The following is a 27,831-nucleotide window of genomic DNA, read 5'->3' as shown; positions in this document are numbered from 1 at the left end:
ATGGACTTATTCTCACAACCAGGAAACTAGATAGGGGAGGTGGATCTGGAATTTTCCCATTTTTTTTCTTAATCCAAGTTTGCTTGTGCTTGTCTTTTCTTTCAATGTGAGGTGTGTGGTTGGTCCATAAAGCCCTGAAAACTGTTCAAATACAGCTGACAATTTAATCCTTTTTCAAGAGCACTTCATTGTGTTAGCACACTATGAACAGTGGGAGTTTTGAATGAACTGAAGATTAGCAACTTGTGTTCACGCCCAAGATTTCTTGACACAGTGAATAACCATTCTTAGCTGCATCTTTGAGAATGGTGGGGCCTTGCAGTGGAGGTGGTGGTAGTGATACAAAACAAGACTTCTAGTGAACTTTTCCCATGGGAATGGCGAACCGTTGTTCAATCCAAACTTGCTTTTGCGAACTTCCGAAGTTGATCACAGAATAAAACAGTAAAATTATTTTTCTAAATTCTAGTGAATCATCAATTGGGCATTTCAAATTTAGCTAAACTTAAGTCATTGAAAAATGGTCTTGTATAGTCAGGGACAGTAGCATAGTGCTAATGTCACTGGGCCAATTAGTATTTCAAAACTGATAATTGAGATCCACCATAGCAGCTGGTGAGACGTAAATTTAATTAAAGAATAAAAACCCACCCTCAGTTCTGCTGTTTGTGAAACTGCTGAATTGTTGTCAACAATTGATCTGTTTCACTACTGACCTTTGTGTCAGCCATGGCCCAGAACACAGCACTCCAACATCTGAGTCTCAATGTTTTGAGTTCACCCTCATGCTACACAAATAAAGCATGGCATTACAGCACATTGCTGAGGGAGTACTGCACTATTTGAGGTGCCATCTTTTAGATAAAATATTAAACTGAGGCCCCATTTCAAGGTGGAGATAAAAAAAGGAGAGTTTATCCCAAATGGCCATCTCAAAAACAGATCATTTGATCATTAGTGCATTGCTGTTTCTGGGAGCACAAGTTGCCTGTCGTTTTTCTCAACATTAGATCGGCCCTACTTGTCAAGCTCTTTCCCACTGACCGTATTTCAAGGCTTGTTAATTGTGGCAACCCTTCAGTGAAACCACTGAGAGCACTAGGTGTGACTACTTGTAAGGGGCGAGTGCAGATATTCTGACTCACTTGGAGCTCCAAAGCATTTATTGCTGTCTCCAAACTCTCGACTCCTCCTGGGGTCCTGACCCCCATTTTTGCGAAATCTTGGTCTACATTTAAGTCTTTCGTAATACTTCTCTGCACTTTTGGGATGTCCAGGTGTAGTGAAAACTACTGTGACCGCAATGAGGAGCACTATTTTAAGCTTCAGACTTAGACCATCCATTATAGTTACAAATTTTCAGTAGGACAGTTAATCTTGTAAAGAACCTTTTCTGACATGGGAGCTCTTTGGGGCAAGTTATCTTAGGGATTTTAAAGCCAATACAATTATGTAAAAGGATAGAACTGTTCAAAAAGTTAAAGTTCTAAATTGGAGTAAGGCCAATCTTGACAGTATTAGGCAAGAGTTTATAGAATTTGATTGGGGGAGGATATTCACAGGTAAGGGGATGGTCGGGGGGTGGGCAGCCTTTAAAATGAGATTCTGGGAGTTCAGAGATGTTATGTTTCTGTTAGTGTGAAGGGCAAGGCTGATAGGTGCAGGTATTGCTGGACTACTAAAGGAATTGCAGTTTTGGTCAAGAAAGAGGAGGAGGCAGCATTTGTCAGGTATAAGCATCTGGAATCAAATGAATCCCTAGGGGAGTATAAGGTCAATAGAAGTTTACTTATGAGGGAAATCAGGATGACAAAAAGGGGATGAAAGATAACTTTGGCAAATAGAGCTAAGGAGTGATGAAGTAGATTCTCAAGTACAAAAGGGGCAAAGGAGTAACTAGAGAGAGAGAAGGTGTGGAACTACATGGGTTGGGTGCGTGAGATATTAAACAAATATTTTGCATCAATATTTACTGTGGTGAGGGATATAGAAACTAGGGAACTTCAGGAAATAAATAGTGATGTCTTGAAAAGAGCTCATATCATAGAGGACGAGGTGCTGGAGATCTTAAAACACATCAACATAGATAAATCACAAGGACCTAATTAGGTGTTCCCAAGAACTTTCTGGGAAGCTAGGGAAAAGATTGATGGGCCCCTTGCTGAGATATTGTACCATCCAGCACCTCACCCATGGCTATTGAAGACTGGAAGTTGAATAATACGGCGCTGTTACTTAAGAAAGGCTGTAAGGAAAAGTCAGGGAACTATAGACCGGTTAGCCTCACATCAGTTGTTAGAGGGATTTACATGTATTTTGAAAGGCAAGGACTCGTGAGAGGTGGTCAACATGGCTTTGTGCATGTGAAATCATATTGGTTGAGTTTTTTTTTGAAGAGGTGACAAAGAAACCTAGGAGTGCGGGTGCATAACTCCTTGAAAGAGGAGTTGCAGGTAGATGGTGGTGAAGAAGGCATTTGGCACACTTGCCTTCATTGGTCAGAAGGTTGAGTATAGAAGTTGGGATGTTACGTTGCAGCTGGACAGGCCATTGATGAGGCCCCTTTTATAATACTGCATAGAGTTCTAGTCACTCTTCTATAGGAAGGATGCTATTAAACTTGAGAGGGTGCTGCTGCTGGGACTGGAAGGTTTGAGTTATAGGGAGAGGCTGAATAGACTCTGGCTTTTTCCCCCCCTTGGAGCAACTGAGGCTGACAGGTGACTTTATAGAGGTTTATAAAGTCATGAGGAGCATGGATAGGGTGAATAGCCAGGGTTACTTTCCCCAGGGTGGGGGAAGTTCAAAACTCTTAACGGGCATAGTTTTAAGATGAGAGAGGTAAGATTTTAAAAAAGACCTGAGGGGCAGCTTGCTCTCACAGAATGTGGTGCACGTATGGAACAAACTGCCAGGGAGGTGGGTAAAATTACAACACTTTAAAAAGACACCTGGATGGGTATATGGATAGGAGGGGTTTCAGAGGGATATGGTCAAAATGCTGGCAAATGGGACTAGGTCAGAAATGGATATCTGGTCAGTGCAAATGAGTTGGACCAAAGTGTCTGTTTCCTTGCTGTGTGACTCTATGACAGTGAACAGAAATCAAGGATGCTTTAAGTTAGTTTGGAATTTTATTCAAAGGATGTCAGTGTAGGTGTTAAATATGTGAATCGTTGCTCAGTGGTGGTGCTTTAAGTTGGAAGGTTGTGGAAATAAGCTGAAGCTTCTCAGGATACTGCGCGTGAGTAAACACGCCAACTTTTGAATGAGGGGTTAAATTGAATGCTCAAATATCCCCTCAGGTTAATGCAAAATACACTACAATATTATTTTGAAGAAAAAGTGAGTCCTCCATGTTGTACTTGCTGATATTTATCTTTTAATTAGCATTACTCAAAAAAAAAATTGGCCATTAGTAAATGACAGTTTGTGCTAATGTTTTTCCTGTTGCTCTGTACAGATTGACTGCAGTTTTTCCGGTATTACAGTGATGATTTTATACTCAAAAAGTATTTCATCAACTATGAAGTGCTTTGGGACATCTTGAGGTTGTGAAAAGCACAATGTGAATGCAAGTTTGGTTAATTAAGAAATTTCAAGATTTTATATAAAACAAATTTGGGCTTCTATTATTTCCTTATTTTGAGACGTATTTCCTTATTTTAATTTGGATGATTTGAATTGAACATATTTTGAAATTCTCAAGAGGCAAATTAACCTGTGACTAATGACAGACAGACTTCCAGTTGCTAATCTAATGGAGTTCCTGTACAGCTGGCTAAAGGGTCTGTTGCGTTTAAAACAAAATCTACACTTTGAAAACAAACTAAATGAAAGCATGTGTGAGATACCTGCAGTTGTGCAGCTGCGTATGAATGTTTTTTTTAGCCTTGTGTCAGTCCTTCATATTATACACAGACTTGATGTAGAGTGGATCACAGTCCCAACCAAAACTTAATATTTAAACTGGCTTGACTGTTCTTTTGTTTCGTGATATTTAGCAGATGCAGCTATTTTGCTACATGAATTTCTTAGTTCTAGAAAAATCAAAAGCGAATTAATCTGAAGTAGTTTCTTTGGCAGGTGAAATTGAAAATTGAAGAGAAAATTGAAACTAAATTGATGATCAGGGCTTATGGAATAGCACTGATATTGGTTGCTTTTGAAAAGTGGCCAATAGAACTAAAAGCATAATGTGATCTCCTGAAGGGTCCAGGCCCAAAACGTCAGCTTTTGTGCTCCTGAGATGCTGCTTGGCCTGCTGTGTTCATTCAGCTTCACACTTTGTTATCTTAAGAGCATAATGTGGATGGTCAAAAAACATTGTTCTTGCAAATAAGTTTGTTAAATAAATACTGAGAGTTAATCTTCAAAATAGAGAAAAATGATACCTGACATTGAAACTATAATGACTCAAGGACAGGAACTGTCTAAACAAAATGGAAGCAGGAAAACAAGACTTTATCAGAAATTAAGATGCTGAAGACTGTTGGTCCATCAGGACATGATGTTTTCCACCCTGTGATTTTAAAGTGAGTAGATGAGGAAAATGCAGATGCTATGGTCGCAACCTTCCAAAATAGTCTTATCGTGAATTGTCTCTGTGTATCTAGAAATGTGAACTATTACTTTGTTTTTAAGAATGTTGGATTGTTGATCGAAGACATTATGGATTGTCGTCCCAGCATCATTTGGGAAATTATTGAATCTATAAGCATAGTGCCAAGGCATTTATAGGAGTTTCATCTGACTGGAGAGAGCCAAAAAGGATTTGTAAAGGGCACGTCATGTCTAATGAAGCTAATTGAGGATGTAACAGCATAGTAGATTGGAATGTCTACAGGTGTAGTTTTGTTTGGCTTTCTAGAAAATCATAAATCTAGCTCTACACGAGACAGTTAGGTAAGATCAAGCTCATGGTATTCGAGACAAAACACAAGTAGAGGAGAGAACAGCAATAATGGATATGTCTTGAAAGGAAGTGACAAGGATCCCTACTGGAGCCTTTGTTAACCATCATTACTAGGGTCTTCGGCAACATAAAAGAAAATCCCACATCCAAGTTTGCTAAAAATAATAAAAAAAAGTGGCATTGTAAGAAGTATAACTGTGAGCATAGAATTGCTAAGATAAATTGATACATGACAATGTAAGAACTAGAAGAATTAGATAGTTCAGTCCCTCAAGCCTGTTCCAACCACCTAATCTACACATCGCTGAATATAATGGGCAATTTAGCAAGGCCAGCCCACCTAACCTGCACATCTTTGGACTGTCGGAGGAAACTTGAACATCTGTTGGGAACCCACACAGACATGGGGAAGATGTGCAAAGACCACAAATGGAGGGAAGATCATACAAAGAAAGGTTGAGAGAGCTAGATCTTTTCTCTTTAGCAAGATGAAAGATGAGAGGTGACTTGATAGAGGTGTACAAAATATATAGAGTGGACAGTCAGAGTTTTTCCCAGGAGTCAGCCTCATTAGGGGCCTTTAACCGACTATTAGATAGCCATATGGAGGGTAGTATAAGGTAGGGGTGGAGGTTAGGTAGACCTTAGGTTTAGGATAAAAGTTTGGCACAACATTGTGGGCTGAAGGGCCTGTACTGTTCTATGTTCCACGCAGTAAGTCATCTGAAAGTGGAATCGAACCTGGGTCCCTGGTGCTGTGAGGCAGTAGTGCTAACCAATGAGCCACCATGCCACCCCGCTGCTCATCCTAAAACTATGACCCCTCCCTCTAGATTGCCCTGCATGAGGACACATCCTTTCTATGTCTACTTTGTCAGTCCCCTTTAGCATCTTGTATATCAAAATTAGATCTCCTCTCATTCTCCTAAGTTCCAGAGTGTATAGGCCTAAACTGCTTAATCTCCCCCATCCTCTCTGAAATCAATCCAGTGAACCTCCTGTGAACTGCCTCCAATAAAAGTACAAGCCCCCCCCCCCCCCCCCCCCCCCAACCCCCACGACCACCACCACAAGTAAGGGGACCAAAACTGTATGCAGCAGTCCACCTGTGGCACGTGTACAAAGGCCAATACAATGTATTGGATACAAAGTTAAGTAAAAGACTATAGCATTATTAACCTTTAAAACTAGATGACTACAAGGGCATGGTGGATGTTTTGCTACTGTAATACCAAGCCATGGTTAGATCACATCTGGAGAACTGTGTACAATTCTTGGCACTGCATCTCGGAAAGGATGTGTTGACATTTTTAAGTGTAGTTAGTGTCATAATTTAGAAAACGTGCATTTAATTTGTGCATGGCAAGCTGCCACAAATAATAAAGAATAATAAATGAGATGAAGAATGATTGAGATGATCTATTTTTGAGGAATAAGTGTAAACATAAGTCCTTTCAAGAGATACTTACTGCTGAACTGGCTTCTAGCACCTTGCATCCTACTCTAATTCATTTGTTTCTAAGGATGTAGTGTTAGCCATGGCTCCCTGTTAGGATCTCAACAGCACCATTCGGCTGGCTGAACCCTTGAGGAATAGTCAAGCAAAATACTGCAGATGCTGGAAATCTAAAATAAACACGGAAAATGTTGGAGAAACTCAGCAGGTCTAGCAGCATCTAAAGAGAGAGAAACTAAGTTAACGTTATGATCCCAAAAACACCTCTTCAGAACAGGCTCAGAGGTTAGCACTGCAGCCTCAGAGCGCCAGGGACCGGGGTTCGATTCCCGCCTCGGGCGACTGTGCAGAGTTTGCACATTCTCCCTGTGTCTGCATGGGGTTCCTCCGGGTGCTCCGGTTTTCTCCCACAGTCCAAAGATGTGCAGGTTAGGTGGATTGGCCAGGCTGAATTGCCTGTAGGTTATAGGGGGATGGGTCTGGGTGGGATGCTTCAAGGGCCGGTATGGACTTGTTGGGCTGAAGGGCCTGTTTGCATACTGTAGGGAATCTAATCTGATAAGAACAGGATATGGCTGCTCGGCTGAGTCTGTGGCAAGGGAGTCATTAAGATGGAAACCTCTACTTGACCTCATCCTCACTAATCTACTTGTAATGCCTGCAGTTTTCTATCATGGTATTTGTAAATGTGATCACTGTACAGCTCTTGTGGTAACAATCCCATTTTCGTATAGGACAGAAACAGACCCCTCAGTCCAATCAGTCCGTGCCAAACTTAATCCCCAAACTAAACTGGTCCCACCCGCCTGTTCCTAGCCCATATCCCCCCAAATCTTTCCTATTCATATATCCGTCCAAATCTCTTTTAAACATTGTGATTGTCTCTGCATCTATACTTCAGTAGGAAGTTCATTCCACATGCAAACCACCCTCTGTGTGAAAAAAATTTGCTCTTTATCTTTTTGAAATCTGCCTCCTCTTACCGTAAAAATGTGCCCCCTCGTCTCAAAATTCCCCATTTTATGGAAAAGACACTACCATCAACTCTCTCTATGCCTCTCATTACTTTATAAATTTCTATCAGTTTACCCCTCAATCTCCTGTGCTTCAGTGAAAGAAGTCCCAATCTATCCAGGCTTATAACGCAAACCTGGTAACATCCTGGTAAATCTCTTCTGAATCCTCTCCTGTTTGATAATATCCTTCCTAAAGTCTATAGGTGTGAGGCTGGAAAAGTGCAGCAGATCAGGCAGTATCTGAGGAGCAAAAAAGCCAACATTTTTGACCAAGAGTCCGGATTTTCCTGCTCCTTGGATACTGTCTGACCAGCCGTGTTTTTCCAGCCTCAGAACTATAGCCTCTGACTTCTAGCATCTGTAGCCCTTATTGTCTCCAACATTCTTTCTATAACTTGGTGACCAGTACTGGACACAGTATTCCAGAAGATGCACCACCAATGTCCTGTACAACCTCAACATAATGTCCCAACTCTCATACTCAAAGGACTGAGCTATGAAGACAAGCATGCAAAACACCTTTTTAACCATCTTGTCTATAAGTGATACAAACTCTAAGGAAGTCTGTACCTACACCCCATGTCCCTCTGCCAATGCCCTACCATTAATTGTATAAGCCTTAAGCTTGTTTGTTGTACCAAAAAGCAATACCTTGCATTTATCCAGATTGAACTGCATCTGCTGTTTTTCAGCCCATTAACCCATTTGATCAAGGTCCTTTGTTGTCTTAGAAAACCTCCTTCACTATTTACAATGTGACCATTTTTGGTGTCATCCGCAAACTTACTAACCATGCCTACTATGTTCTCATCCAAATCATTTATATAAGTGACAAACAAAGGAGCACCCAGAACCAAGATAACAAAATGTGAGGCTGGATGAACACAGCAGGCCAAGCAGCATCTCAGGAGCACAAAAGCTGACGTTTCGGGCCTAGGGGGTCTAGGCCCGAAACGTCAGCTTTTGTGCTCCTGAGATGCTGCTTGGCCTGCTGTGTTCATCCAGCCTCACATTTTGTTATCTTGGAATTCTCCAGCATCTGCAGTTCCCATTATCTCTCAGCACCCAGAACCAATCCTTGCGGAGTACCGTTAGTCACAGGCGTCTAGTCTGAAAAGCAATCCTCCACCATTACTCTGTCTTGTGCCCTTAAGCTAGTTGTATATCCAACTTGCGAACTCACCCTGAATCCCATGTGACCTGACTTTACTAAAAAGTCTACCATGCAGAGCCTCATCAAAGACTTTACTAAAATCCAAATAAACAATGTTCACTGATGAAGGGTCTAGGCCCGAAACGTCAGCTTTTGTGCTCCTGAGATGCTGCTTGGCCTGCTGTGTTCATCCAGCCTCACATTTTATTATCTAAACAATGTTCACTGTTCTGTCATCAACCTTTTTGGTAACTCCCTCAAAAAACTCAATCACGACTGAGACAATATTTTCCCCTCTCAAAACCATGCTGACTATCCCTATTCAATTTTTGCCTCTCTAAATGGCCATAAATCCTATCTTTTATAGTCACTTCCAACAATTTACCCACATCCAAAGTCAGACTCACAGACCAAGCAGGTAGTTGTGCTATAACACTTGCTTCGTTAATACGAATTGGCTGTAATGAGATTGAGTAATAGTGGACACTGTTTGGATCATGTGAACTTTCCGCTGTGCAGGTATTGTGATTTTTATAGAGCGATTTTTGTCTTTCTATGTTTATTTTCTGTAATGCAATTTTCTATAGTGTGAGCTCACACAAGAACTCATCTATTGTGTTATAGGAGAACTACCTGTCGTTCTTTGGTTTCTCCTTACAACCTTTCTTAAACAAATGGTGCAACATTAGCCACCCTCTAGTCATTGGACACCTCACCTGTAATTATAAATGAAACAAATATTTCTGCAATGGGTCTTGTAATTTCCTCCCTTACTTACCACAACATTGTGGGATACATTTGATCAGGTCTTCTCTAAGACCTCCCAAACTTCCTCTTCTGTATTGTGAGTTTTTTTTTAAAGATCAAATTTTATTTCTCTGTATTCTCTGGACTTTATTTCTTTCTCCACAGTAAAAACTGACACAAAATATTTGTTCAGAAGCTCTCCCATCTCCTGGGGTTCAATGTAAAGGAGACCTCCTTGATCTTTAAGGGACCCGTAATCCTCTTACTCTTAATGTATCTGGATGTGAGATTGCTCGCTGAGCTGGAAGGTTAGTTTTCAGACGTTTCATCACCATTCTAGGAAACATCATCAGTGAGCCTCTGACGAAGCGCTGGTGTTATGTCCCGCTTTCTATTTATCTGGTTAGGTTTCCTTGGATTGGTGATGTCATTTCCTGTTCTTTTTCTCAGAGGATGGTAGATTGGCTCCAAATCAATCTACCATCCTCTGAGAAAAAGAACAGGAAATGACATCACCAATCCAAGGAAACCTAACCAGATAAATAGAAAGCGGGACATAACACCAGCGCTTCGTCAGAGGCTCACTGTTGATGTTACCTAGAATGGTGATGAAACGTCTGAAAACTAACCTTCCAGCTCAGCGAGCAGTCTCACATCCGGAACCTCAGCCTGAGCTACAAATCTTCTCAAAACTTACTAACTCTTAATGTATTTGTAGAATCTCTTTGGATTATCTTTAACCTTATCAGCCAGTGCTATCTCATATCCTCTCTTTGTCTTCCTGATTTCTCTCGAGAATGCACATATAATCTTTGTATTGTTTTAGGTGATTCAATTAAACCAAGCTGTCTAAATCTTAAGGATAAAAGATGGTCTTTTTTTTGACTAGAACCTCAGTATCTTTATTTATCCATTGTTCCTTTTACCAACCTTACCCTTCACCCTAACAGGACCAAAATGCCTCTGAACTCTCGTCATCACTCTCTTGAGCCTCTCCCACTTGTCAGACGTCCTTTTACCTGTGAGCAGTCAACTCCAATCAACTTTTGAAAGTTCTTATCTCATACTGTTAAAATTTGCCTTAGTCCAATTAAAAACTTCAACTTCTATGGAAGGTTTATCCTTTTCCATAATCATTTTGAAACTAATAGAATTATGATCACCAGATCTACAGTCCTCTCCCGCTTTTACTTCAGTCACCTGCTCTGACACTTGCCCAAAATAAGGCCTAGTTTTGCTCGTTTTCTAGTAGGACCATTTTGGTAAAGAAAATTTTCTTGAACACATTTGACAAATTTTTCACCATCCAAACCTTTAACTCGAGGTAGTCCCTGTCAATGTTTGGAAAATTAAAATCCCCCATTATTACAAGTTTATTATGTTTATCTATATCTGAAATCTCCCTACATATTTGTTTCTCAATTTTTCTTCTCCTTTTGGGGGACCTAAAGAACAATCCCATTAAAGTGATCTTTCCGTTCTTAGTTGTAATTTCTACCCATATATTTTCACTGCATGACATTTTAGAAATTTCTTCCCTAGTTACAGCAGTAATGTAATCCTTAATCAAAAATAGCACCCCCCCCCCTTATGCCTTCGTTTCTATCTTTCCTGAAGCACCTAAAACCAGGAACATTGAGCTGCCAGTGTTCCTTGGCACTCCATTGTGCTAAATGCAAAAGTTTTGAACTGAGTTAGCATTTCAAAACTGGGCGTCAATGAGGCAGTGTGGACTATCAGCAGCAGAATTATACTCTACCTGTAACCTCATCGCCTGACATATCTCCCATCCCACCATACTTTCAAACTGCGAATTAACCATGATTTGGTGAAAAGCGCAGGGGTCCATGCAGGAATAGCAACAGATGTACCAAAACTTAAGGTGGTACTCCGGTGAAAGTAGAACACAGGAAGTACTATTTGTATGCCAAACGTGAAAAGCAGCATATGATAAACAGATAAAAGTGTGGAGCTGGATGAACACAGCAGGCCAAGCAACATCTTAGGAGCGCAAAAGCTGACATTTTGGGCCTAGACCCTTCATCTTTTCTTCTGATGAAGGGTCTAGGCCCAAAAAGTCAGCTTTTGTGCTCCTGAGATGCTGCTTGGCCTGCTGTGTTCATCCAGCTTCACACTTTGTTATCCCGGATTCTCCAGCATCTGCAGTTCCCATTATCTCAGTAAATAGACATTATTTTCCAAATTTTTGAATCTAATTTTGAAGACTTTCCAGGTGAGAGTGAATGATGGCTTCTAATGTGTACATGATCTTGATCTGTGCTGAGGGGAATTTCATTTCCTTGGAGATTCTTAAGCTCTTAACAGCTTTTAATAGTTTTTCTTTGAAGACTTTGCACTTAATGTATGCTGCAAAGAAATTTGTGATTTTCGATTGTATTATCTATTTATTAGTCCCACTGTTCTCCTGGCATGCTATTCAGTTGTAAAACATTGCTACCCATCATAAGATGACTTGCACAAAGAATCACAGATTGGCTACAGCATACAAGGAGGTAATTCAGCCTGTTGAGCCTGTGCTAACCCTCTGCAAGAGGAGCTCCTAGTAACTGGTTCCACTCCATCATCCTTTCTCTGTAGACATTAAGGTTTCTTTCTTGGCATTGATAATCAATTTTATTTTTGAGAACTACTATAGAATCTGTCTTCACCACTGGCAAAAATATGTGAGTTCGCAGATTTTTTTTTAAACTCAACCTGTTATAACCAGGAGCAAGTGGAACTTTAACATGGGCCTTCTGGCCCAGAAGTACGGTCACTACCACTGTGCCACTAGGGCACAGGGAGGTGGTGATACCACCCCAGTGTGGGGCTTTTTGTGAGTTCGGTTGGCTGTTTGATATCTTGAGCTGATCTATCAGTTGGGCCTTGCCAATCATCCTTTTGGGAATATGCTGCTGTTTTTCTGCAACCCCAGCCACTCCAGGACTAGGAAAATACTGTCTGTATTACCAGTTTGGCATTTCTGATACACACCCTTCTGTTTCAGCTTATTTTCCATAACTTTGTCAACGGGAAACTTTTTGGTTTTGTTTGACCTAATTTTTTTTTCTTTCTTCAATAAATGGGATGAGGACATCACTGACTAGAGGCCATTAAGGGGTCAGTTAGGAGTCCTCCACATTGCTGTGGGTCTGGAATCACATGTAGGCCAGACCAGGTAAGGATGACAGTTTTCTTCCATAAAAGATGAACCAGATGGGTTTTTTCCTGACAATCAACAATGGATTCATGGGCATTATTAGTTTCTTAATTCCAGATATGTTATTGGATTCAAATTCCATCATCTTCCCTGGGAGGATTCGAACCCGGGTCCCCAGAATGTGATCTAGTTCGCTAGATTAATAGTCCAGCAGTAATACCACTTAACCGTTGCCTTCCCGGGGGAATTTTATGCTTTGGAAATGTGAATCGACCATGTACAAAGCATTTCTTTAAAAGAGATTGGTTACACGCTTACTTGCGGTCTTTGGATTTGAAATTGAAAGCGTTTTAAAAAAAAAGACACCAATAATAATTGTGGAAAATATGGACACCAATGAAACCAACTGGCAAAGCTTGGAAGTACAGTATTTGGGAGACTGTGGGCTGGATTTTATGGTTGGCAGGGTGAGGGAGACTGAACAGAAAGTGAGTGATCGATTTTGTGCCCATTGATGCCCCTTCAGGATAGCAAATCATGTCTCAAATGGCCCATTGAAGGCCACCCAATGGGAAGATGATCAATTAGCAGTTGACATTGCGAAGGGTGATTTTGTAATCAGTCCATCATTTGGGTTGGCATGTTGGTTAATTGGGGGGGGTGGGGCGAGGTGATGTTTGGGGGTGGGGGAAGAGAGAGATGCTAAGATCAGGAAGTTGATTACTGCCACCAATTTAAGATTCTGCTGCCATCATTCTATCATTATTTCATATAGAAAATTCAAAACAGCCAATAGTTGAAGTCAAAAAAGCACACAGGTGCTGCCACCTTCTGAAAATTCTCCATATGATCATGCTCCGATTGGCAAGGTTTTATTCAGCCCTCTTGTCACCTTCACATACCTGGCATAATACACTGCCAAACATTTTCTCTCTGACATTCAAATATGCATTACACAACACAATCACATACAATTTGATTTGTAGCCAATCAACAAGGCATTGAGATTATTATTTCAAAGTGACAGCTTTCCAATTTCCATATCTGCTCACCTTGTTATTTCCTGATGACTTTGGATTGCTGATCTGATATCATTGTGCAGTATTTATGTATGTATAGAGAGTTCAGATCTCCAGATTAAGTATCATAAAATCCAGCTCTGTATATTTTTTTTTATTCACTCACAGGCTGTGGAAATCATTGGCAGGGCAGACATTTAATGCCCATTCCTAGTTGTCATTGACGGTCGTGAGTGGCCTGCTTGAATTACTGCAGTCCACGTGCTATGAGTATACTCTCAATCCCTTAGAGAGGGAATTCCAGGATTTGGACCCTTTGACAGTGAAGGGATGGCAATATATTTCCAAGTCAGGATGGTGAGTGGTTTGGAGTGGAACTTGCCAATGGCAATGTTCCCATGTATCTGCTGCTCTTGTCCTTCTAGATGATAGTGGTTGTGGGTTTGGGAGGTGCTCTCTACATTTTGTATAAAATGTGCATTTATAGGCATATGCCTTGGTCTCCTTATTTGTATGTTTATGGCTCTGTGGCACTTGGAGTACAGGTATTTCTGTTCATATGCTATTTTTGAAACTTCACAAGTGCTTTGCAGGCTGTGACATTTTCTCTCTTCAGATGCATGCATGATCCTTTTAATCTTGGATAGAGCTTGCCACACAATAGACTGAATGCACTGTTTGTGGATGCATATGTGCATGTCAGAACAGTTTAAAACTGCATGTGCATTAGGACACTTTTTTTATTTTGTATCTAAATAATTAAGTTCAAAAGATATTTATTCAAAAGCTATGTTAATTTATTTTTGAAATGAACCCTGGACATTTTGTAGGGAAGTTGTATTGCGTTTCTAAGACTTATAATAAGAAATAAAATCTATGGAAATGAAAATTTGATAAGATTGTCTTTGGCTGATAAGAATTGCAGTTTAAAATAGTATGTGTGATAATGACCCTTTCTATATGAAAGATTTTATTTTGCCAGACAGCTCAGAAGGTGGACATTAGGACCAATGACTGGCCCTTGCTTGGTGCCCTTTTTTCTACTTGATATAGTAGAGATGACAGTACAGTCACCATGCATTAAAAAATATTTCGCATTTGTACTTTAAAGAGTAACCTGAACAGTTTTACTAATACAGCTGACCTTTGGTTTAGCACAAATACATTTTTGTTTAGGTTATGGACTAGACATGCAATATAGTAAATTGCTTTGAGTAACTGAAAAGGACTTTAAAAATACACTGAAGCATTTAATTTTATTCGGGTGCTTTTGTCAGTTTGAGGATAAATAGGCATCCCGGTGCCTTGTGCACCAAAAAAATCTGAATTTGAAAATCCTTCTTGAAGGTCCACAGAAGGGAACACCTGGTAATAATTCACTGTTCTCATTAATTTGATCTGGCATTGTGACCACTTTTGAGGATCAGACTGACTTCTACTGTAATTTTTAGTTTAACTCACAAAATATTATGGAAACAATTTGTTCTGGATTTAATTTGAACCTGCTGGTTTGGCCAATGTATGCTAGTAGCATCTCAAGTCCATAATGGCAATGTTTATCTGTTGAATTTGTTTGAGTGACACACTTGGGCAGGACGGCTGTGTAGGCATGGTCAGGAGGAATGCTGTCTTGCAGCTTCAATGCAGTATTTGGAAAGACTATGCTAGGTAGAATGAATATGTGGAAGTTAAAGAAACCATTTGCTGGCATAAAAATGAGTGGTATTTTTGCTTGTAGTAAAGATCGTATGTAGTTCCATTCAAAGGGCAGGAATGTTATTTTAATGAACACAAATGCCAATCTGTGACTGCTTCTGAAGCAAGCACAATTGTAGCTATCAGTCTTTAGCCAATTCAGTGCACTCTGCAGAAAATGGCTGGGCGCAGTTGATATAGTTAATACTTTGTGGCAGCGTGTTATCATCAGAGCTTAAGAGTTTGAAGACATGTGCTGCAGAGCCAATTGTATGCCTAGCCAAATTGTTTCAGAGTTGGAACACTGGCACCAGCCACAAAGTAGAAAATTACCTACACATGTCTTTTCCACAAAAAATGGGACAAATTTAATCTGGTTAATTAATGCCTCATTGGCCTCATCATAATCATAAACAAAGCAATGGAAAATGTTGCTGACAGTACTATCAAGTAGCAATTACGCAGCAATAACTTCCTTACTGAAGATCGATTTGGTTTCAGCTTCAGATCTCATTACAGCATCTGTCAAATATGGTCAAGAGAGCTGAATCCAGAGGTGAGGAGAGTATGGCTCCTCTAAATATTTTTGATGCAATGTGATATCAAGAAATGCTTAAATTCACTGAGAATCAAGGGAAAAATCTTCATTGACTGGACCCATAACATGCACATGGGAAGATTTTGTGGATGTTAGAGACCATTCACCTCAGTCCCTTTTTGCACGGGCAGGATTTCATCCAAGATGGTCTCCAGGCTGAAGATATGTTGACTTGTTTTATTCAATAAAAAGAAACCCTCCTTCCATTATGAAGTCAGAAGCAGGATGCTTGCAGTTGACTGCAGTGTTCAGTTTCATTTGAAATTCTTCAGATAAGATGATAATGCAGTTCTGGACAACATTGGGATTTGAGATGATAACATTCTCACCTCAAAAGTGCGGGTTAATGATCGTTTCCAACCACAGAGAATATAATGATTACCCCATGACATTTTCATTACTGAATTCCCCAGCAATCAGCAGCTAGAGAGGTTAAAAGAGCAGCTCAGAAGTTGAGAATTCTATGGCAAGCCATTCGCCTCATGATTTGCCTGTTCTGTCCTCCATGTATAATGCATACGTAAGAAATGTGAAGGAATATCCCCCACATGCCTGAATGCATACAGCTCAATTAATACTCAAAAAACTTTGATATCAACCAAGATAAAGCAACCGGCTTGATTGGAATCGAACAAGCTATCTCAAACATTCACTTCCTCCCAACATGGGTATGCCATGGCTAAGTTGTCGACCATCGTGCACAGCAGCAACTTATGAAGATTTCATTGACATCCCATTCCAAACCTGTTTCCGTTACCATCTCGAAACAAGGGCAATGGGTGTGTGAAAATACCTCTGCCCACAAATGACATGTTACCCTGACTTGGAACTATTTTGCCATTTCTTTACTTTTCCTGGGTGAAAATCCTTGAACAACTTCCTTGAATGTGGCTGACATACCAAAATTGTATTGACTGCAGTGATTCAAGAAGATGCCACCTTCTCAAAGGCAATTCAAGATAGGATCAGAATTTATAGCCAATCAGTGACATCCATGTCCTATTCCTGACCAAAACAATGCTAAATCAGAATTGAAACTTGGCTAGATCACACACGGACTACTGTATTCTATTCAGATCACCATATTATATGTAAAAAAAATGTAGAGGTACTGGAGAGGGCACAAAAAATTACAAGGCTATGTCGATGTGGGAAAAGATGATTACTCTTGAGTAACAGAATCATGGAATAGTTGCAAGACATGTTGGATCTCTGTGCCAGTCTGCAATTTTGCTGCTTCATTTTCCCTCTGTTTGTTCCTTAACCTTGCACTGTTTTTTTTTCCCCTGAGACAATGATCCAATTCTCCTTCGAAAACAGTGATTGATTTTGCATCCTGTACACTCTGGCTGATCCTGATCACTCACTACATTAAACTTTTTCCTGTTGCATTGCTTTTCAGGTTGTTGCCTTGCTCACCGAACTGGCCAGTTATTGCTCAGACATCATCCGTGCAGCCTCTGATGAAGCAACGTGGTTCTACTCCACTTGGAATTTATATGATTCAGTCTGTTAAGTTGGGTTGTGTCATTTCCGGATAGAGGTAGCAATAACTGCAGATGCTGGAGTCAGAGGCAATACAGTGTGGAGCTGGAGGAGCACAGGCCAGGCAGCATCAGGGGAGCAGGAAAGTTGATGCTTTGGGTCAGGACACTTCTTCAGAAATGGGGAGGGGAGGGAAAGGAGCTGGGAAATAGACAGGAGGTGTGGGCCTGGGAAAGTTAGGTGGGATGCTGATAGGTGAATGTAAATAAGGGAGTGGTAGGGATTGGTCAGTGAGGTGGAGGAGCAGACAGTTGGGAGAGAAGATTGACAGGTTCTGTTAGGTCAAGGAGGCAGGGATGAGAGGGAGGGTTGGATATGGGATGAGGCCGGGGTGAGGGCATTTTAAAACTGGTGAATTCTACGTTTACACCATCGGGCTATAGTCTTCCGAAGTGGAATATGAGGTGCTGTTCCTCCAGTTTGTGTTTGGTGATTATGTGGCAGCGGAGGAGGCTCAGGGTGGACATGCCACCAAGCGAGTGGGATGGAATGTGAAAAGGGTTGGCGACCAAAGTTGATGTCGTTAGTTTCATACAGAGTGCAAATGCTCTACAAAGCAGCCTCCGAGTCTACGCTTGGCCTCACTGATGTAGAGAAGGCCACATCGGGAGCAGCGGATGCAGTAGACCAAGTTGGCGGATGTACAGGTGAACCTCTGTCTGGTATGAAAGGTTTGATTTGGGCCTTGAATGGAGGTGAGGGGGAAGGTGTAGCACATCCTGCAGTTACAGCGAATGGTGCTGGTTGTGGTAGGGTTAAAGGGGTGCAGATGACAGAGTCGCAGATTGAGTGTTCCCTACGAAAGGCAGGGGTGAGGAGTGAAATATGTCTTCAGTTATGGGGTCAGATTGTAGATGATGGAAGTGGTGGAGAATGATACACTGGGTGCGGAGGTTGGTGGTGAGATATGTGAGGACCAAGGGGACTCTTTATTTTGCTGGGGGTAGGGGATTTGAGGACAGAAGTGCGGGAAATGCGAGAGATGCGGTTGAGGGCATTTTTGATCACCAGAGGGTGGGGACATTGCAGTTCTTCAAATAGGAGGTCATCTGGGATATCGAAGAGTGGAGCACTGCATCTTGGGAGCAGATGCGGCCGAGTTGGAAGAATTGGGAGTAGGGGATTGCATTCTTGCAGGAGGACAGGTGAGAGGTGTAGTCTAAGTAGCTGCAGGAGTTGGGTGGGCTTGAAATAGCTGTCACTGTTGAGGCAGTTACCAGAGATGGAGACAGAGAGGTCCAGGAAGGGGAGGGAGGTATTAGAGATAGTTCAGGTGAATTGATGGCCTTCAATTGAACTAGGACAATGACAGTCCTGGCCCCAGCCATGCACAGGAGTTCCTAGAAGCCTAGTTTTCAATTCATAACGCAATCAACAAATATGTGGAATTGGACAGCATGTCTAAATCCATGCAAAAAAACCCGGAAATGAGACAACCCAACTTAACAGACCAGATCACGTACATTCCAAGTGGAGTAGAACAACATCGCTTCATCAGAGGCTGCACTGATGATAAGCTGTGGAACTGGATGAACACAGCAGGTCAGGCAGCATCAGAGGAGCAGGAAAGTAGGCATTTCAGCTCTGGACCCTTCTTCAGAGCCAAAACATCAGCTTTCCTGCTCCTCTGATGCTGCCTGGCCTGCTGTGTTCCTCCAGCTCCACACTGTTATCTCAGAGTCCAGCAACAGCAGTTCTTACTATCTCTGCACTGACAATGTTACCTTGCCTGGTGATGAAATGTCTAAACAATAACCAGCCAGCTTGGCAAGCAAGCCAACAACCTCATCCACAATCTGAGCTTCAAATCTTCGCAAGAACCTTAAATTGCTTCTTTTGTCAGTCACTTTAAATTGAACTCTTCTGCTTCTCAGGCCTTCTGTCAATAGAGTCAGTTTCTTCTTATCCACACTGTCCAAATCCCTCATAATTTTAAACACTTCTGTCAAATCTTTCAGCATACTCCTCTTCATGGACATCAGCTCCAGCTTTTCCAATGTATCCATGTCACTCAAGTTCTTGCTGGAACTATTCTTGTGAATCTTTTCTGCACAGCCTCTAATGTCTACACATCCTTCCTAAAGTTTTGTGCCCAGAATTGGGCACAATACTCAAGGCTGAACTAGTGCTTTATATTTGCAAAAATAAATTCCTCATTTTTGTGTGCTATATCCTTGTTTTTAAAACTATGGATAGGAAATGCTTGGTTAACCACGCTGTCGCCCTGCATGGAAAGAAATTATCTTCTTTTGAAAACAAAAGACCAAAGGGTGGCCTAGTAAACACCTTGAAACAGATCTTGACAGAGTAGATACAAGGACTGTTTTCATTTGTGGTGTAGATCACAACTAGGGGACGTTGATTAAAGGATAGTCACCAAGGAATCAAATGCCAAATTCAGATACATATTCTTTACTCTGAGAATTGAGAGAACAGGGAGCCTGCGACAGGCTGTAATTGTATTAAAGATGTATATCACTATTGTACATCAAGCATTTGTGACTTGTGTAACAAGTGTTCTTGATCGCCAATGACTTAGAAATAGTAGGGATGATATTGTATAAGTAATGAGCATCAATTATGATAAAGTGACTGGCTGCAGTCAATTATTTTAACTTTTTTAGCCGCTGGTAGCGGCAGATGATCTTTGGATTTTTGTCTTTTAAATCTCTGCCACGTGTTAAATGGATTCTGATGGATGTGTTTTATTAATCTTTAATCTCTTCTCATGTCTCAAGTTTTCTATTCCATGCTAAGTAAAATTGGTATGTCTGATCAACATTTGATCCTTAAAATATTTAATTCTTCTTAGATATCCCCAGCACCTAGCGTTATAGCATAAATTGCTATGATTTGATGAATAGAGACTTTCAAAGAGAGAATTAGTAAAGATCAATTATGGAGACCATTTTTTGAGCTTAAAGTAGTGGCGGATAGGATAAACCTTGAATTGCATGAGGAAAGTATTTTGCCATGTACTAAGGGCTGATCCTTCTACTGAAAAGAACTAAGATGCAAGGAGAAATTGGAGAAATTAAACTTGATACATTGAAAGACTGTGATCTTGCAAAGTAATCTTGCATCATAGTAAAACAGTGCAGAAAACAAAACAAAATGACAGTTGGACATGAGGACTTGAGTTCGAACTAACTAAAGTTTTAGGACTGATATCAGGAAATGCTTCACACACGTCACATGAAGTGGTCTTCTGCGTTGAGCAGTAAAGTGAAAAGCCTTGAATTATTTTTTTAAAAAGTGGATCCTGATTTTTTTGAATGAGGGACACTCATTACTGTAAGAATGAGCTAAGTGAACAGCCTCCCTCCACTGTAAATTTCTGTGTGAGTGGAAGGAGTTTTATTTATTAATAAAAATATGCTCAGACGTCATCAATCTTGAATTATATTTTCAATATATTGAATAAATGAATTTTGACTAAATGAATTTATTTTTCTTTAAAAAGGCAATGTAGAGGTTTGTGAATCATTGATCATGTATATTTGAGCAACAGCCAGACCTCATTTTCTTTTGCACCTGTAACCTCCAAGCCAGAACAGAAATAAAGTAGATCCTGCCTTGAAGTTATCTGCTTTACTTAAAGAATGTGTGGGCACGAGCTGTAGTTCAGTGAACTGTGTAAAAATATGTAATAATTTGTAATTAGATTTGTTTATTAACTTTAAAATTTGTTTTCAAAATTCTATTATTGCTCTTCTTAGCAGTGCCATAGAGTAGAACTATTTAAGTTGCACTGGATAGCCACATTAGGCAAGGTGGCTGATGTGGGAATAAGCTGGAGGCCATGTCTGCATTGACTTGGCATGAGAGGGCCTGTCAGTGTGCCTGCTCTGTTGAAGGTGTAGATCACTGTTTTGTTACAAGCTTTGCTGATGCACACATTTGTGTTTCATAGGATAATGGTGCCAGGGCAAAATAAAGCATTTCAACAGTGTGACAGCTATAAGCACTTTGCTGTCAGAAATATTAGCAGATATGAAAATACTTACACTGCTCTGGCATCACCAAGTCGGTGTACCTTAAATCAGAACCAATAACTCGACCACCTACTGCATTGGGTGTCAGTTCCATTATTCACGAATCATTCCAAATGATTCAGTTGCCAGAGAGAACAGCTACAGCATCATTGGATTATGTGTATTTGACCAACAGCCAGACCTCATTTTGTTTTTCTAATGCCTATAACCTTCAAAGCTTATTTACTGTAGGAGTGATGGTAGAGAAAAAGACTTTAAGGAATGGGAAAATTCTGCCAAGCTCCATCTACAATGTATTCATTCAGATAGCCCAGTCTTCATCCATCTACTTGTCTTGTGTGTATCCTTATCTTTCAGTGAACTTTAAACTTGTGGCAATAGTTTTTCTTTATTGCAAATAATTTACTGTTAGGAATTAAAAGTAAATCTTGCAATTATGAATCATTTTTAAATCCAAAAATATACTTGAACAGTGGCCGTTAATTTTACAAATTTACCTGATGACCAAAGACTACCTTCACACCAAATGCTCTCATGATGAACATGACAGTAAATAATATCAATGCATTTTAAATCCATCTTGGCAAATGTTTGCAAACAGCATTTTTGCTGGTCTTTGTAATGATTTCTTCAAATCAATTGGTTATGGCCTTACATGAGCATATTGTAAAAGCTGAGATTTATTTGTCATGGATTCATATTTTCCCTTTCCGATATGATGCATTCCCCCTTTGTTAAATTAATCATTGTAGTCATTGTTAAATGTTGGATTGTTGCTGAAAATGTGTTTACTCCTCTGTAAGATAAACCCTCACCACAGCTCATTGTGGCGTAAGATCCATCTTGTGCATTTGCTGCCAAACCGTCTTTTTGGTGTGGGCCTAAAGAGCCACTTGTTCAATGCTGTAAAGTAAAACCACCTTGTGGTCTAAAGAGAAGCAGCTCTTGTTCTAAACAAGATGTAGTTTGATATAGATGGTAGCAACTTGGTGCACTTTATGTTGGTACTCTGGACATTGTTACTGAGACTGAAGGAGACCTCAGTTAGGTCCTACTCCTTTGAAATCCAAAGTTGTTCTTCTGCTGGAGACCATTTATGCATTCCACAATACTAACCCTTTCAAACAGTTGCTTCCTTTTCCCACTCACTATTTGATGTTGCACAATGAAGTCTTTACTCTACAGATGTGCTGTTGATCTTTTTACCTGATCTAAAATCTGAAAAGCCTGTAAACCTCAGTAGATCAGGCAGTATTTGTCACAGTCATAACAAAAACAAAGTTGTTGTAAAAGCACAGCAGTTCTGGAAGCATCTGTGGAGGAGAAAACAGAGTTAACATATTGGGTTTGGTGACCCTTCCTCAGAACTGATGGTGGCTGGGAAAACATCAGTTGAAAATAGGGATCTGGGTGGGGTAGGGAGTAAATGAAAGGATAGAGCTTAAAGAGAGAAAGACAATTGGACAGACAAAGGAGTTGCTAATGATCAGGCTGGGAGGGTGAATAGTTGTTAATGGGACTGTTAGTGACTAACCACAGTGGGTGTGTAGTGGCAGGCTATATGGTAACAAGGTCTGGAATGTGGGGTGGGGGGCTGGGACATGGAGTTTAGGCCCTAAAATTATTGAACTCAATATTGAGTCCGGAGGGCTGTAGGGCCCCCAAGCAGAAAATTAGATATTGTTCCTCCAGCTTGCATTGGGCTTCACTGGAACACTGTAGCAAGTTGGAGACAGAGATGTTGGCCAGGGAGCAATGCGGTGCATTGAAGTGGCAGGCAACAAGTACTTCAGGGTCTTTTTTTTTTGGAAGCAGAACGTGGATGTTCTGCGAAGTGGTTGCCAAGTCTTCACCTCATTTCCCCAATGTAGAGGAGATAACATTGTGAGCAGCGAATGCAGTAGACTAGATTCTTGGAAGTGCAGATGAAGTGTTGCTTCACCTGCAAGTTACGTTTAGGCCCTTGGATAGTGGGGAGGGAGGAGGTAAATGGACAGGTGTTGCACCTTTGCCAGTTACAGGCGAAGGTGCCATAGGGCTGTGGGGAGGTGTTGGGGGTGAAGGACGTGTAGGCCAGGGTGTCCCGGAGGGAATGGTTTGGGTCAGAGATGTTGACCAGGGAGCAAGGTGTGCATTGAAGTGGCAGGCAACACAACGTCTCTGTCTCCGGCTTGCTACAGTGTTCCAGTGAAGCCCAGTGCAAGCTGGAGGAGCAACATCTCATTTTTTGCTTGGGGACCCTACAGCCCTCCAGACTCAATTGAGTTCAATAATTTTAGGGCCTAAACTCTCCCATGTCCCAGCCCCCCACACCACACACCAGGCGTTGTACTTTCATTTCATAAAGCCGTCAATTCTCTCCGTAGGTCTGCAGGATTGGAATCTTCCCAGCTCTTGATCACAGTGGCAGTGCGGGCATCCAGCCTGCTGCATCTACACCAAGTCCGTATAGAGTAATCCAGCCAATTCCATTCCACTCCTATCCAAAACTATGGGATTACGTGTTGCCTCACTACTCAATCATTTTAATCTTTTCTTCCAGTACCATTCTAGGTAACGACTTCTAGATAATTATCGGTTGTGATATTTTTAAAAAGCAAGTCCTTCCATACTGCCCACACTGCCATCTTTTGCCCAAAACCTTATATCTGTGAGCTGCAGGCCTCGTATCATCAGCCAATAGAAACAGCTTTTCTATGTCTATCTGATCTAATCTTAACCCATACACTTGTCACCAAGGTTCTTTATTATTGAAATTAAAACCAACAGAATTTTACATTGATTTTACCTCCATTATTTTAAATGTGGAAAGTGAAAGACCAAGTATTTGTTGCAAATAATTTCTTGTTGCAAATTTCTTTTAACAAAGATTGCTTGAATTGAATGTGAAAGTATTGTCATAAGGAAAAGATTATAGTCCTCTTTGTTCTGCCATTACATGAAAACTTGATTATCTTGATAAGTCAGCCTAAAAATGTAATTTGTGACAATGTTTTTATTTTGATAGGGCCGTGGAGGTTTGGGTTCCATATATGTGTGGGCATCTGGTAATGGTGGCCGCAGCCGAGATCACTGTTCCTGCGATGGTTATACCAATAGCATCTATACAATCTCCATTAGTAGTACGGCTGAGAGCGGGAAGAAGCCTTGGTACTTGGAGGAATGTTCATCAACCCTTGCTACTACTTATAGCAGTGGAGAGTCTTATGATAGAAAAATAGTAAGTTTTCTTTCTCTCCAACCCTTCCCTCGGTCCATCCTATTTACATTTTTCAAACCTGTACTCATTTGGAAGTTTGGATATAGATTTGAAGCTTGAACCACATTCTGTCGGAAGTAGTCTTGCTTTAGTTGTAATTCCTGCAGAATAAGATGCACCCAAGGTATGGGGTATATTTTAGATATGAAACAACTGACTAAAAATATTGACTGGCCACCTGACTTTTACCAGAAGGAAACACAGTCCATTTTGTGGATTGGGCTTCATCATCGATCTGATAACAAGCTATGGGCACCAAGAGGTGAACCTAGCTGGCAGTGCTATCTAAATGTGGCTCTTGAACATCCCTAATTTTAATCACCCCACCATTGCTTGCTGTGTTTTCAACTGCCTTCACGCCTCAAATTCTGGAATTTACTTCCTAACCTCCTTTACCACTATTTCTCCCCTTTATGACGTTCCTTAAAACTTGTTTCTTTGACCAGGTTTTAGATTTTCTCCCTAATTGACTTGAATGCTGCAGTGTCAAATTTTTGCTTCACGTTGGCCCTATCAAGTACATTGGAACAGAGGTGTTATCACATGAAAGGCAATATAGTTATAGAGTCAGAGCATTGTACAGCATGGAAACTTATCCACGTCGACCACGTTTCCCAAACTAAACTAGCCCTATTTGCCTGTGTTTGGCCTATATTCCCATAAATGTTTCCTATTTGTGAACCTGTCCAAATGTCTTTTAAATGTGGTAGATTTCTCTGGCAGTTCATTCCACATACGAACCACCCTCTGTGTGAAGAGGTTGCTGTGTTAAAACTTTTTCTCGTCTCATCTTAAAAATATGCCATGTGGTTTTGAACTCCCTTACCCTAGAGAAAAGACCTTGGATATTCACATTATCTGCGCCCCTCATGATTTTATAAACATTTATAAGCTCATCCTTCAACTCTAGGCTCCAGCGAGAAAAATTCCCGGCCTATCCAGTATCTTCTGATAACTCAAACCCTCCAGTCCCAGCAACATCCTGGTAAATCTTTTCTGAACCCTCTCCAATTTAATAATATCCTTCCTGTAGAAGCTTCAAATCAATGTTTACCTCTGTCTTTGTTCTTTTGAAGTCTGACAGCAGCCTATATCACTGGAAAAGGCTTATTTAAATATTACGTTAGTGCCCCATTTGTGTCTTAAAAGTGCTTTGCACAACAAGTTAATTTAAGGAGATGAATGATGCACTTGATTGTGCTGGTACAGAAAGGCCTTTCACCCTTTGAAACAGTGTTGGCCCTTTGCAGGATAAACTCAGTTTGTCTCACTGCTCCTCCCATTCCATGTAGCATTGCAAATTTTATCACTTCAGATACTTGTCCAATTCCCTCTTGAAAGCAGTAACAATTTCCAAACAATGATGCAAAAGCGAGCTGCTCGGTATTGGCAGTGACAACAGGGGATATGAAATCTGATATTTACAAAGGTTCAAAATTATTCCAAAATGACCAAGATTTATAGATCCCTTTGTGCAAGGATACAAGAGAAGAATTCATAATGAAGTTGGACAAGTTGCATCTTGTATTGGGACAAAAATACACAGCTTAATAGTTGAACCCAGAACCAACTCAAGTGTATTTGCTGAGTTGTTTTGAATTGTTTCTGTGAAATTTTTTTTTTAGTCAGTTTTCTCATAAGACGTTAACTTCTTACTTGGATACAATTCTGATGTCCATTGTTACCCTTCGCTATCGCAATCAAGTGGTCAATGTTGATGTGTGAGGCTTGCACAAAAGTGTCAGGTTATTCACCCTCTAACGCTATCCTGAAGTCTCCATAAATTGGAGAGTAATCTCATACAGACTTCCTAGGGAAAGAAATGCTTTGAAACAAAAAGTTACTTCCATTTTCTTTGAACACTTATATGCATTAATGATAATAATATTTGAGATGAGAGGAAAATGGCCACTTTATGGGACAGCATTCAAAATCAGCCTGGCCAATGTTTAACCCCTGACCCAGGAGTGCAGAAGCTAACCATAGGGCCTTTATATCATATTTTGGCATGAAGAGATTAACCCAGCATGACTAGAAAATCAAAGCTATGTTCTTCCTCTAGGGGCTTGTTTATTTGATATCTTTACTCACTGAGCCACCAGGCAGTCCTCAATGAGGACCATTTTAAAGTTGTTATTACTACTCCATGTGTTTATTTTAACCTTTCCCCAAATGTACATAATTGTACCTGATTCAGCCTCTACTACCCTAGCAGATTACTTGGCAGGCCTGAACAGGGACTATTTTGAGAGAATCCCAATAGGCTATTACTAATGAGCTTGGTCTGCATATGCTGGCTGTTTTGGAACATTTCTGATGTGGTTATTAGAGCTGATCTCAATAGGAACTAGGCTTGGGCCCTGCAACGATAATTCAGTAAAAATTAATTTGGAATGTCATCTTTGAATGTCATCCTTGTCACAATGTGAACCCCAATAGCATGCATATATTGAGAGACTTTCTTTTGTGAAATTTAGTCTGTGGGACACATGTTAAACTGGGCTCTCTCTTCATATCAGGCAGGATTATAAAGACCTGTGCAAAAAGCAGTGACCATAATTATTTGAATAATTTGTATTCAAATGTTTGCCCCGTTTAAGGCCCTTTTTGAGAGCTTTTTTGCCAATTAATTCCAAAGTACTCACCATTGACTGATCATGCAACTTGAATTCTTCATTAATCTTGTGTTCTGCAGATCTTGTCGTCTTGAAAATGCATAGCTATTACTACCCCTCTTTTCTTTCTGCTCCACTTGCATGTTATATTATCTCTTCTAAATGTATTGATACCTACTGGATACAGTTCTTCTAGTACCTCACCAGAGGGCCACTAGTCTTGTTTGAAATGTTCATGGTAATTGCAAATGAAACTATGACTAATTATTTTATTGCTTAATCCAGGAGTGCTGTAGTTATCTAAAGTATCAATGCTACTGCTCTAGGTCCCAGTGGAAACTATTACTGACCAAATCCTGCTCACCCCCACCACCTCTCCTCCCCAATCTCCATCTATGTAATCAAGATCTTTCAATATTTTAAATATTTCTACTAAATCTCCCGAAAACCTGGTTTGCTATAAGAAGAAGAATTCACATTTTTCCACATAATTTAAATCGCATATTTCTGGTGCCATTGCAGCTAATCACCTGTGCACTCTTTCTGAAATGTTAGCATGCTGATTCATACAGTTTTCTAGATTTTCTAGTTCTGTAGCAGCTGAAGAGGGAATTAGCCTACCTGACTTCACCTTGAGTGATACCTCTGTCAAAAATTT

At 40.5% G+C, this 27,831-nt stretch overlaps 1 protein-coding gene across 3 annotated transcripts in view; it reads left to right on the top strand.

Annotated features, from left to right (window-relative positions):
- The window catches only part of pcsk5b (proprotein convertase subtilisin/kexin type 5b), a 374,824-nt gene that overhangs the window by 112,985 nt on the left and 234,008 nt on the right, over positions 1–27,831 (top strand). For all 3 annotated transcript variants that reach the window (XM_059644647.1, XM_048526886.2, XM_048526885.2), the window contains exon 8: positions 24,307–24,519. In XM_059644647.1, the coding sequence (XP_059500630.1) occupies positions 24,307–24,519 (213 nt within the window). The remainder of the gene's footprint in view (positions 1–24,306; positions 24,520–27,831) is intronic.

Source organism: Stegostoma tigrinum, chromosome 3 (assembly GCF_030684315.1).
Source record: "Stegostoma tigrinum isolate sSteTig4 chromosome 3, sSteTig4.hap1, whole genome shotgun sequence".
In the NCBI taxonomy this organism is placed as follows: Eukaryota; Metazoa; Chordata; class Chondrichthyes; order Orectolobiformes; family Stegostomatidae; genus Stegostoma; species Stegostoma tigrinum.
The sequence above is the reverse complement of the archived record's forward strand: the minus strand, read 5'-3'. Positions and strand labels throughout refer to the sequence as shown.